The 12,904-nt window shown below is 34.8% G+C and overlaps 1 protein-coding gene across 1 annotated transcript in view; it reads left to right on the top strand.

Annotated features, from left to right (window-relative positions):
• The window catches only part of TPO (thyroid peroxidase), a 39,913-nt gene extending 27,837 nt beyond the window's left edge, over positions 1-12,076 (top strand). Inside the window, 6 exon segments of the mRNA XM_052697435.1 lie at positions 1,376-1,634; positions 2,152-2,322; positions 3,782-4,019; positions 7,791-7,999; positions 8,558-8,728; positions 11,847-12,076. Of these exon segments, the coding sequence (XP_052553395.1) occupies positions 1,376-1,634; positions 2,152-2,322; positions 3,782-4,019; positions 7,791-7,999; positions 8,558-8,728; positions 11,847-12,007 (1,209 nt within the window). The 3' untranslated portion in view covers positions 12,008-12,076.
• The last annotated feature ends 828 nt before the right edge of the window (positions 12,077-12,904 follow it).

The raw sequence follows: 12,904 nt of genomic DNA, 5'->3' as shown, positions 1-12,904 counted from the left end.
GAGATGATCTAACCTTATTTAAGATCTTTGCACAGCTTTTAAGATGTACTTATATCCCTTTCTACCCATGCTTTTGATTTATTACAGCTGCCTCACTCATACTTCCAAATCACACGACCCCAAGTCAAGATGAACCAGGCTTTGAAATTCTGTATTTCTGCCCTCTGAAATGATAAGACAATGTGCCATATCTTGCCTGTAAAAATTAACTACATCTAAGTTTAGAAATAATTATCTTGCAAAATCTTTGTGAATATAGCAAAAGCTTAATTGCTCAAATGACAATGTCATTATTAATTTCCAGCAATTATTTGAATTTTGTTTTATGCTGTATTTAGGGAGCTCTAAAAGGACTCCTCACCTACTGTCTTTAAATATTGTGTTCATTGCATGACCTAACCTCAAATACCTGCAAATATAAAGATGTTACCCCTGTCTTATGAGAAAAGTGACTGAACTCTGCCAGGGATTTCTTGCCTCTTTTTCATGCCTAAAGTAAAGATACAAGTTTCTCAGTTCCTAATTTTGTGACAGCTAACCTTACAATATCCTCTACACCAATCTCAAAGTACATTTTTCTCTGTATTTTCTTGCACACTATATTGAATCTATAATGTATTTTATTGAATTCACTATGCTTGATATTCATCCCTTTGTGCTTTATTGAGTGCAGTGTAATCTTTAACCTATAACAAGCTTTCATTTTATTTGGTGCATTAGATCTTATTACACCTTTTTATTTTTCGGGGGGAGAAGTACTCATATATTTTTCATGTAATAGTAATATTATTTCGTAATGATATATTACATAAACTTTTGGCAGAAGGTGTTTATCACCATTTTCATTTTTGAAGTGTGTTTTTATGAGTTTATAGACTTTAGCGTAAAATGTCTACTAAAGGATGCTCGGAACCAGTATTTTAAAGCCTGGTCATTTTAAATATTCAGAAAAGAGGATTTGTGTCCAATATATATGCCTAAAAATGGAATCTGTACATTCATGGGCATTACAGCTTATGCCCGGGCTTTAAATCCTCGCAGAGCTCTTGTGAGCTGGATTTGCCCACTTGAACTGAAAGGGAGCAATACTGATAACCTGCCCAGTAGCTCTTTTTCCAGCATTATTGTAGGATGCTAAATGAACCTGGTTAGTATACTATGTACTGAACTTTGCCACTAGTTTTGCCCTGTCATTTTTTCCAGACTACAAAAAGAAGTGCTAACATCTTGTTACTTTCAAATTAACACTGCTGTTAGTCATGCTTGTGAAGAAATGAGTGATGAAAAAGGCATTCTGTACACAGGAATCATTACTATTAATCTATCAAAACACTGAATGGTGTTTCTTTTTTTTTCTTTCTTTCTTTTCCTTCAGATTATTACTTTAAGAGATTATATTCCCAAAATCATTGGCCCAGATGCTTTCAATCAGTATATTGGCCTTTATAAAGGTTATGATCCCACAGTGAATCCTTCAGTTTCTAACGTATTTGCAACAGCTGCTTTTCGTTTTGGTCATGCAACAATCCAACCGATAGTAAGGCGATTGAATGCACAGTATTTAGATGATCCAGAACTCCCACATCTTCATTTGCATGAAGTTTTCTTTAGTCCTTGGAGGCTTATTAAAGAAGGTATGTTTTTATTTAAACTGTGTTTTTGTTCTTTGTGTGTTTCTTTATTTTGTTCTGTTTGCTTTTCCCATAAGTATTACAGTCTCTTTAACATTGCTGGTCTTAAATTAGGAATAAAAACATTTATTTAACTGCACCACTGATTTATGTTGTTGAACACGTTCCATAGAATTAATACTAACTGAAATAATTATTTTAGGTAAATAGTTCTCTTAATAAAATAGATTACTCTCCAGATTGAAACAGCCTGATGGACTGACAAAATTTGATCTTTTGTTTGCATTTTTGTGGATAAATGTATTATCAGATTGCCAAGTTTTGTATCCCTGATGAAGAAGGTGGAACATTTTCATTGTATTAGCACAATTTCAATCTTAAGTAAATTTTTGCTTTTTTTTTATGTAAAAGGCTATGTGGCCAGCATTTAAAGACAGAGAAGCATACGTGCATTCACATTTGTTGAGAACAATATAGTGGTTTATATACATGCTGTAACATATTATTTTTATTTTTGAAGGAGGCTTGGATCCATTGATAAGGGGTCTTCTTGCACATCCAGCAAAACTGCAGGTGCAAGGTCAACTGATGAATGAAGAGTTAACAGATAAGCTGTTTGTGTTGTCCAACAATGGTTCACTTGATTTATCATCACTGAATTTACAGCGTGGCCGTGATCATGGACTCCCAGGTCTATTGATTTTTCTTAAATCTTCTTCCAATCAGCAACAGAGATACAAATGTTTGTATTTGGGATGTAACTGTAAGTTTTTACTTAACAGATTTTTTATAGGAAACATAAATCTCTTTAAAACACAATAAGCCACTATTTTCAACTTTGATGGAAAAAAAATATTTCCCAGCATTTGAAATTAAAATAACCTCCCCATTCTGCAGTCTGGAATGTGAAAGACTAGTACTGATCAGTAGATCTGGGTGCTCCTGGCACCTGGGACTCCTTCCTGCAGGATTCAGCTGCAGAGGAGTGGGGTTTTCTGACTGCAGCACCTACTTGGACTTGCAGTGTCTCCAGGAGTGGTTAATGACTTCAGAAAATGTACACCTGACTTTTAGAAATATTACATTTTTGTGCCTACTTTTTGCGTTGGATTTCTTACTCTAGTTAGCCCAGGGTAAGGCTGAACTAACAGTCAAGGACCATGAGCCCACCAGACCATGGATGTACAGAGTTAGAGGAAGACTGCTGGAGCTTGGATCAGTTTAATTACAGCAGCTGATAAAACATACAGTATGTTCACAGTCCTGTGTAAAATCCTCCTGTAACTGCGCCACAGCCTCTAAATGCAGAGGCAACAACCCTCTGCAAAGCAGGCAGAAACTCTTTCATTTGTTTTGTAAAACTGCATCTTGATCCCCTACCTGATCAGACCACTTGTCTGCATGAATAAGGAACAAATGCAGTTGCACTTTTATGCTCTGAGCCTGATGTCCTACTCACAGAATACAAGTAACTGATTAACTAAGGTTGCTATGTTTCTGGATGACAAACCTCTCCATTTCTCCTGTGAAAGCTGTGTGACTCTGTAGCTAGGAATACAGACCTGGCCAATAGAAATGAAGTCAGACTCCAGCCTGGAGTTTAAAAGTCTTAGCTAAATAGGAGTAGAGAAGAAGTTTTGGTCTCCAGGACCAGAAATGCAAGCTTTACTGGGAGATGGAGAAAATTAATTGCAGAGATGTAAAAGAAATGGAAAAAATATATATTTTCCAGGGAACTGGACATGTCCTACAACAATCTCCTTAGTAAAGAGCTTTAGGTGCTAATAGAATTCAGGGTTTATTCCTGGATCTGAAAATCTCCAAACAAAATGAATGCTCCTGCCTGCATTAGCTCAAACTATATATACCGTGCATTGTGCACAAACTATATATACATGTGCATTGCTTAAATAACGGAGAACTTAAAATTCTTGTCTTCCTTCAGTGTGATGTAATATTTTATACCTTGTAGTTGCAAATCCTGCTGTAATTTCTCTACTCATTTTAACCAATAACAGCAGGATTATTTTTGGTAATAACTGTCCATGATTGTAATTAAGGTTGTCAGAATCCAGTGCTTTTGAATGCATTAATTTAAAATATCATGCCTAATAGTAATCTAATCTTCCTTTTAATCATCATATTTATAGGTTATAATGACTGGCGAGAATTCTGTGGCTTACCAAAACTGGAAACTCAAGCTGATCTGAATGCAATAATAACTAATCAGAAAGTTACTGAAAAAATCATGGAGTTGTACCATAATCCTAGCAATATTGATGTTTGGCTTGGTGGTTTAGTAGAAGACTTTCTTCCAGGTGCTAGAACAGGTCCCCTGTTTGCCTGTTTAATTGGAAAGCAAATGAAAGCACTAAGGGATGGTGATCGGTAAGTTTATTCATGATGCTGAATCTTTTGTGAACCACTCAGAGCAACTGTTATTTTACAGATACTTCTTAGCATGTAATGCATTATGATGCTTAAACATACGTTTAATTATGTAAACAAATTATTCACTGCCAATACCAAATTTTTGCATTAGTCTCTCCTGTTTTTTTGGGTAAACCTTTCCTTATTCTTCTTTGATCTGTGTAGTCTCAAATTCAGACATAGGGATTGTTTCTGCAACATGAGATGCCCAACTTTGAAATTCTGGTGGAAACTCAAGGTGCCAGCACCAGTTAATTGTGCCAGGAACGCATGTCCTTCTGTGTGAATGGATTTACAAACCTTAACTATCCAATCCCTGAGGGATGCACTAGGCTGAGGATCCTTAACTGAAAGGATCTCAACATTTCTCACAGAAAATCTGTAAGAGAAAGGAGAGTTGCAGTGAAGGCTTCCTAGAAAGGTAAATAAAAGCACCGGGTACTTGGTCTTATGGGTATCAGGAATGCAGAGTGCTCCCAGAACTGCCATATCAGACATACCAGAAGAGGCTGTCACTTCACCTAGTCCTCTACAACTGCCACCGTAGTCTGTCTTCTACCTTCATATCAGGAAGGCAGAAAAAATGCTATTTCAGGCTTCAAAAGGGTTTGAGATGCTGCTTTTATCTTTCTGACTTCTATTCCTGAAGCAATTATAAAACCAACCTTTGTTTTTCATTTTTGTCATATACTTATGGCAGCAATATAAAGTCTCATAAGAAGACTAATTTTAAACGACCCACACCACCTTAGCAGTGGTGTTTAAGTACATCTGGCCCTTGTGCTCACCTTTACACTCCTCTCAGAAGTGGACAGAAGCCATTACGTAAATAAGAATCCAAAACAAAATTTAAATGTCAACTTTAAAAAATGTTAATTAATTAGCTTACAGGAAAAAGCAATATTAATCAAAGTTTGTATCTTATTAAAACAAGGCATATAGACAGTAAACATTCCACTCAGTTGCAGCAAAAACATGGTTGTAAGTTTTCTGAATTGCAATGGCATCCTCGACTCTATCTGGAGAATGATGATCTATTGAGACCCTTTCAGACTTTCTTCTTTTATCCAGTGTATCCAGTTAGTGCTACTAACATTAATCAGACAAGCATAATTTAATGTGTTATCTTTAAACTGAGAAAAGATTAGTTCTAACACTAAAAGAACACCTCAAGTTCGTGCTATAAATTTTGTGTCTACTAACTTAAGTGGGAAATGTTCGGTTATTGAGACTATGATACTGAAGAAAGTTAGGAGTATGTAACAATTTATTGCAGTTGTCATAGAGTAAGCATAAGAATGAAAAAGTCCAAAATTTATTGCAGTGGCTTGCTGTATAATGCGTTGGATATTGTATCTGCACTGGTAGCACAACAAGCATACGAGATATTTGTTAGATAAACGTACATGTTAGTAAGTAGGAATTTAAATTTAACTGACTGAATGCCATCCTCATAACCTTAAAATCTACTGTCAGTATTCTGATGAAAAAAAGATTTCTTTCACCAGTGTAATAAACTCAGGCCCTTATGCTGGGTTTGACCTTAGCCTATCTTGACTTCAGCCAAATCACCTGGAAACAATAGTTTTTGTTTCATCAGCTGTTACCTTCTTTTCTGTTCCTGCTCTGAATCCTTGTCTGATCTCAGGGTTTGAAATAACAGGGTAATGACTTTGTACCTGACTGTACATTCTTAGCATAAGAGGGTTGTGCCCCTATTTATATTCTTCCTCTTCTTCTTCTTTTTTTTTCTACTCTAATCTTGCAAAATTCACCTGTAAAATTTTCATGACTCGCTACAGATCTGCTGGAGCAACCTCTGTTAGAGCAATCATCTAGCTGCTGGGTGGATGAAAAATAATGATCTGCTCAAACCTTCTCAGCAGTGCAGATAAAACTGAATTTTCTGATGAAAGTAGAACAGCTTTTTATGAAAGAGGAAACTGAAGGGTAGGGGAGCTGAGTAGTGCAAAGCCTTTAATGACTTTTGTTATAAGAAGGGGTCCAGGAACAGTCAGTGACATTTCAGAATGTTCTGAGAAGTCTGGGGACACTGTATGTCGGAAGCAGAAGGAAAACACATTTTCTTCTCTCTCCAGCCCCCCACTCTCTTCTATACTTCTTATCATAGTGCTTCTGTATTGTGCAACATTTGACCTATCCTTGGTTATGCAGATTTCATCCTACTCCAATAGAGTAGGAGAGCAGGAGAGTTGTCTCTTCAGACTGTTCCACTGTAGGTAACTAATTGCCTCTATCTAAAGCTGGTTCTGAAAAATTGCACACATACACAGTTTATTTAAGTGAGTTTCTTGAATGTGAGTGGCTTTTGACTTCTGAGTAGACTTCTGTTAGCAGAAAAGCAAAATTAGTCCTGAAGAGCCTCCCAGGGCACACTAACAGCCCCTATGTTTCCCACAGCACAGAAATGATTAGGCTTATCGTTTTCATTGAACAGTTGCAAGGTTTGTCATTTAACACATGATGTACATGCAGGTTTTGCACAAGGTCCACAGCCAACATTGTGGTTTCCTTCTCATCAGGGTGATGTAAACATTAAAATTACAGACATCTCTAGAAATCCCAGTGCTTTTCCTCCAGTATTACAGATGAACAAGTCCTATGTTAAATCTGAGACCAACTGGTGATCACATCCACACTCCACAGGTGGTGGTTCTAGGTCATGTTAGTTCAGATCTTGCATAGCAGTAGGGAAAAGTCCATCTGTCCTGAGCACCACTGGGAATTATTTTAGCAATATAGCAGTTCTTAACATGGATAAATACAAATGTGCTATCAAACTCTACAAAAATCTTATTTTCTATTCATTACGTCTTTATGTGTAAAACTGCAACAAACACAGTCTCTGTGATCTTTCATAGACTATCCCTTTCTTTGTTATAAAATTTATAATATCTTGTTTATCTTTTTTCCTTTTCAGTGTTTCTTTTCACTTTCTCACTAAGCCTCTTATTGTTTTTATAATTATTTGTACATGTGCATATATACAGATATATATTGTGTACATATAGTAGATACACCTTTCCACCAACTGATTCTTTCCTTCTGCCAGCATGTTGCTGGTGTGACCAAGAGGAAGAAGCTGCTCCTCTCTCTAATTTGTGATCAAAAACACAATTATGACAACATTCTGCTATAAGCATTCTACATACCTACAACTTCTTAGCAAATGAAGAGCTCCATGTTATACAGAGAAGCACTCAGCAATAACTTCATAGCAACCATTCTGTAATGGCAAGAAAAGTTCAAGTACTATGGTGTGTATCTATTATGGCTACTGCTGTGATTCTCCTGTAATTATGTTTAAAACAATTTATGAATGCATAAGAATGCTGGTTTACATAAGATTAAGTATCCAATTCAAATAATTTGCATCAATTATTTTTTTTTCCTCTCAGTACTGCAACATTCTTTTGTGGCTACAAGCAACTCAGCACATGTGAATTAATTAATAGTTTTACTTATCTTACTTTAACAAACCACCTAAGATGGCTAGTACCTCAGACTCACAACAGCCTTCCTGTGTCTTGTAAGATGGATATGTAAATCTGCAGATTATGGAGTTTCAATTTATGATTCTTGTATCCACTTACATTTTGTTGTAATTATTATTTTTTTTTGTCTCTTCTTATGTAGGATATTCTGACAGTAAGAGTAATCAGCTATTTGAATGTAATCGTTTAAAAATATTTCTATCAACCTTTCCAGATTTTGGTGGGAAAATGATAATGTTTTCACTGAAGCTCAAAAGAATGAACTCAAAAAACACTCTTTGTCTCGCGTGATTTGTGACAACACAGGGATTTCTGATGTGCCAGTAGATGCCTTTCAACTTGGAAAGTTTCCACAGGATTTTAAACATTGTAGTAATATAAATGGAATGAATTTAGAAGCTTGGCAAGAAATCTTTCAGGAAGGTAATTTGGTAATTATCTTTTTTTTCTTTTTTTTCTTTTTTTTCTTTTTTTTCTTTTTTTTTTTTTTTTCTGATGGGAGAGAGAGTAACCTATAGTTAGAGCACTGACTGTGGTTATTCAGATCTTGAGTTCCAGATCTATCATGGAACTTTACCATTTCTGTCACTTAGAAATGAGATCTAGATCTTTCTCTCCTTTCTCAATTTTCTCCTCTGTAAAAGGATACTGTCTGCCATCTTCACCTTGATTAAACAGATGGCTTTGTGAAATACACAAACATTATGCTACCTGGGGCAGGAGTTCTTAGGAGTATAGAAAATAAATTAAGTAAGATCTCTGTAGACCACACTGCTTGGAGGTAAAGTTATCTTTACAAGAATTGTAAGTCAGACCTGAAGAATTCCATATAAATTCTTGTCCAGTAATGAACAATTAAATTCTTGATCATCTTAAAGCATGTGAGTAATTTCACTGAAGTTAATTTATAGCAATAAGGAATAATAATGTCCATTTTGAAGGTAAGCAGTATGTTTTTAAAAAGTGATTTTTTATTTGTAGAAGAAAAGTGTGGAACACCAAAGCATGTGGAAAATGGTAATTATGTATATTGTTCAGAATTTGGACAATCTACAGTGACTTATTCTTGTCGACATGGATTTCAGTTACAAGGAGAAGAGCACTTGAGCTGCACAAGTAAAGGCTGGAACTTTCAGACTCCCATTTGCATAGGTATCTCTCTGGATATGTGTATTTGTTTCTGAGTTTTCTAAAAGCTCATCTAACACTGTTTAAGAGAAGCAAACTCCTTTCATTTCTTGTCTTGAAATGTACTGTTTAAATGTCATTTTTCCTTTGTGTTCCTCATAGATGAGTGCAGTTTGTATGACAAAGATAGTCAGTCTACTACGTTTATAAGTATGATGACACGATAATGCAAAAATACTCGTGATCCAGAGTTGCTATCTTAATCTCTACCTTTGCTGATTCATTGTTAGGATTGATGACAGGGAAATGTCAATTAACAACTAGCAGGGGGAAAAAAAAAAAAAAAAAAAAAAAAAAAAGCAGGTTTGTATTATACATTACTCCTTCCTACATTCAATGTAATAATGAATCAGACTGTTGTTTAAGTCATTTTCCTAAAGTGGTTCAGTGAACACTCCAGATACAAACTGAACTTAGCTCTTGTAGTTGGTGTGTTATCCTAATCAGTTAAGCAAAAGTGACAAAGAAACACTGAATATGAGAGAAATTAAGCAATTTCATTATCATTCTATTCCAAATTCCATCCCTTAAATATCAGTGAAAAATTTTGACAGAAATGAATTCTGCAGGCAGAAAAATGGAACAGTAAGAAGTCAGTTAAAAGACATTTCATGAACATTTTAAAAAGGAAAAAAATTCTGATAATTTATTTACTATTTTCTGTCCTGTTTTTGCTCTATTTTTTGCTATTGAAAAGAGGACTGAGAGAGAGAATATGGAAAATATTTTGTTGCAAGACATTCCCTCTTCACTGCTATGAGGGATGAACTCTCTCAGTGTTCATATTCCTAATGAGAATGTTCTTAATGATATATGTGTGTGTATTTCTATACACATACTCAAGCTGTTGCATCTCATAAGAACATGAGAGAAAATCAAACCTGAAAAGGCTGTATTTAGGAATATATTATGAACTGTGTTAAATTATTTGAATGTAAGGGCTGCAGCTGATTTGCAATAAAGTGTGCTTATCAGTATTTCTGTGATAGCAGAATAGAAAGCTATTTATTCTAATTGCATACCTGGTATATCAGAAGTCAAATGAAATTTGTAGCTCTTTCCTTTATTCATATCCTACTTATTTGCTGAATCTCACACACATTAATACCAGATAAAGAAATAAAGCTGTTAAATGAATTATAATAAAATCTTTTCATTAGATTAATATTCTGGGTACAAACTGAATAAATAACTTATATGAATGAATCATTCCTTGTCCTAGTTTCTTTTAATATGTTCAGCAATGTAAACAAAAGACTTTATATTTGCTATAGGAAAACAAGCTGCTGCATATATTAAATAAGAAATGCCTTTATGAAAAAAAAAGCCATCAAACCCCACTTATGCAGATGCTTCTTCAGTTTTATAGTAGAAAGTACTTTGTCCCATGCATGTCTGTGCAATGTGTTTCCATTCTTCTAAATGTTCAGCAAATTAGGAATAAGTCAAGCAATATAATGAGGAGCATCGAGCTTAGCATTTCTGCAGATGGTTTCAAAATTATATGCTTCTCTGGAAAAGACAGAGTGGCCTGCTGACAAAAGCATCAAAATTTGAGAGCTGTTAATTTCTGCTTACTAATTTTGGCTTCGATAGAAATCATTTCTATTGATTCAGGATGACACTTAGTGCTAGACTGTGCTACCTTTATAATAAGTGCCATCTTACATTGGATAGATAACTGTGTTTACTTTGTTTTAATAAAGTACCACAGTCTTTGAGCAGTAGGGTAGGCTGGTTAGATCTGACATACACTATTTCATGGCCATAAAACTAATTAGTTAGTTAACAGATAACATGAGTATGCGCTGAAATAGAATCTCTGAATTACAGCTGAGAAAAAGTCTGTTCAGGTTTTTCTTTCCCAGTGATGAAATCTGTGGGAATTAAAGTAAAATGTGGTCTTGAAGGTGTAATGATTACTAAGGACACTTCATCCTGAACAACAGACTAGTTTACTACTTCACAGAGGCATTATGGGAGATAGCATTTCTTAAGGATTTGTAAATTTAAGATTATTCCTTATGTGATCACTCTTTAGACTGTCTCAGTTGACAGTTAGCTTTGGACACAGCTGCTTCTTTGCATTAAAATTTAAGAAAGGATCAGGTTTGATCCCATTTTCAGTGACAGATTTCCCCAATTGGTCTGAGTGACAATGTTAAGCTAAGCCAGTAAACCATTTTTACAGGGTCACTTTCTAATACTAATGCTGATAGGGGAAAAGAAAGGAAAAAAAAGGAAATAAAGAGCTACGTGGACAGAAGTAGCAGCTAGAAAATGAGGTAGAGAATGAAAGGAAAGGAATGTAACCAAAAAGAGAAGGCACTGAAGGCTCAGAGATTTGTCTACATATGAGCTTGCAGTGTTTCCCAAGGAAAGGAATCTGAGGTGTTGAACACACTGGCAAATATTGCACAGCACTGATGGGAAAAAATCTAAAACAGTACTGGATGTTTTTAGGAAACCAAATGAAGTTGCATAAGCAAATATTGCACAGAAGGAAGAGAGATGCAGAAACATGAAAAAGACTACATTCTTTCTCTCATTGTGTATTTTCTTTCCTGCACTCCACACTGATTCCTCTTTTGCATAAGACTGAAAGCAAAGGGACTTGAATGGCCTCAAGGAAAATGCATTTATGTGCATCTTCAAGTGGATAAAAATGGATAATTGTTCATGTGCTCATTGTTCCGTCAAGATACTGCTATTTCACAGAATTTAAATAACTTCTAGGAGCAATAATTTTTTTCAGTATTATCACAGATATACCCAAATCTAACCTGGATCTTAGACTGTTCAAAATAATGTCTGGAAATGTATATAACCACTTCAGTATTACTATTTTTTCATTATTTCTATGGAATATGGTATAAATACTGTTTATAGAAGAACTGGAAGTTTTAGAACATAAACACATTCAGCTCAAAAAGTAAAAAACAAATTAGAAAAGGTAAAGGGAATGAATATCAATGTGTAATGCACAAAAATATACTTATGAATATTTGTAGCAGATGTGCATAAATTATTAATCCTTCTCTAATTTGTAATGATTATTGATCACTGTTTGTTCATTTTGCAGACATCAATGAGTGTGAAAATGAAATTAATCCACCATGCTCTCCAACTGCTAAATGCATTAATACTAAAGGCAGCTACAAATGTCTCTGTACTGAACCTTACAAGCTGGCAGAAGATGGAAGAACATGCACTGATAGCACTCATGAACCTACTGTCCATTAAAACTTTCTCAGTTCTTTTTTTAACAGTGCTGTAAAAATGTTAAAATTGAGATGTATGAAAGAACTGTTAAAATACCTAAAACTTTCTGCAGATAATCTTGGTCATAAATGTACCATCAGATTCTGTAAAGTAAATAAATGTATTGAATAAATAACATGAAGAAGGTTGTCATTCCCCATTCTTCATTTATTAAAAACATTATTTTCTGACAGTGTATATGAAGGGTGATATATTCTCAGGTCACCTGGTTTGTTCCACCTGTTACATTGCAAAACAGTTTACTATAGCATAATTTGCACATTTTCTTGATCTCCAAAATTCCAGCACCCCTGGAATATGCATTGTGTCTTAAATTTTAGGTGGGGAGCATTAGAAGAACTGCCCACTGATGCTGAGTAATATTTGTTCTGGGGAAAGAGAGACCACATCTCCCAAAAGGTCCATGAAAACTTACTTGCAAACCTAAGTGGATGAATATTTTCTTTGCCAAAGTGCCCAAAAGAAGCACAGAAACTTTAAAACACCCAAAACTTGCATATTCAGTACTATATATTACTAATTATAATTAGGTTTGGAATTTTATTGATGGCACATTTCTCATTACCTCTTTCAATGAGTACCTGAATTATGATATTGGATTGGGCTGTCCATCATTGTTATTTGCACAAGGAAAACAGAGGACGATAATTCTTCAGCAAATTTATCTTCTCACAAACAAACAGACAAAAAAAATCATTGATATCATGTATATATAGCTGATTTTCCCATTGTGCTTCAGGAACAATCTTCAAGCCTTTTTTGTTTTTTGTTTTTTGTTTTTTTTTTGGCCTATGGATTTATTTATTTCTGGAATAAAAGTAAAAAAGAATGATGCAAGTCAGTGAGAGTTTTTATCTT

This window comes from Tympanuchus pallidicinctus, unplaced genomic scaffold (genome assembly GCF_026119805.1).
Source record: "Tympanuchus pallidicinctus isolate F22 unplaced genomic scaffold, pur_lepc_1.0 scaffold1, whole genome shotgun sequence".
Classification (NCBI taxonomy): domain Eukaryota; kingdom Metazoa; phylum Chordata; class Aves; order Galliformes; family Phasianidae; genus Tympanuchus; species Tympanuchus pallidicinctus.
Note: the sequence above shows the minus strand (reverse complement) of the source record. Positions and strands in the feature narration are given on the sequence as shown.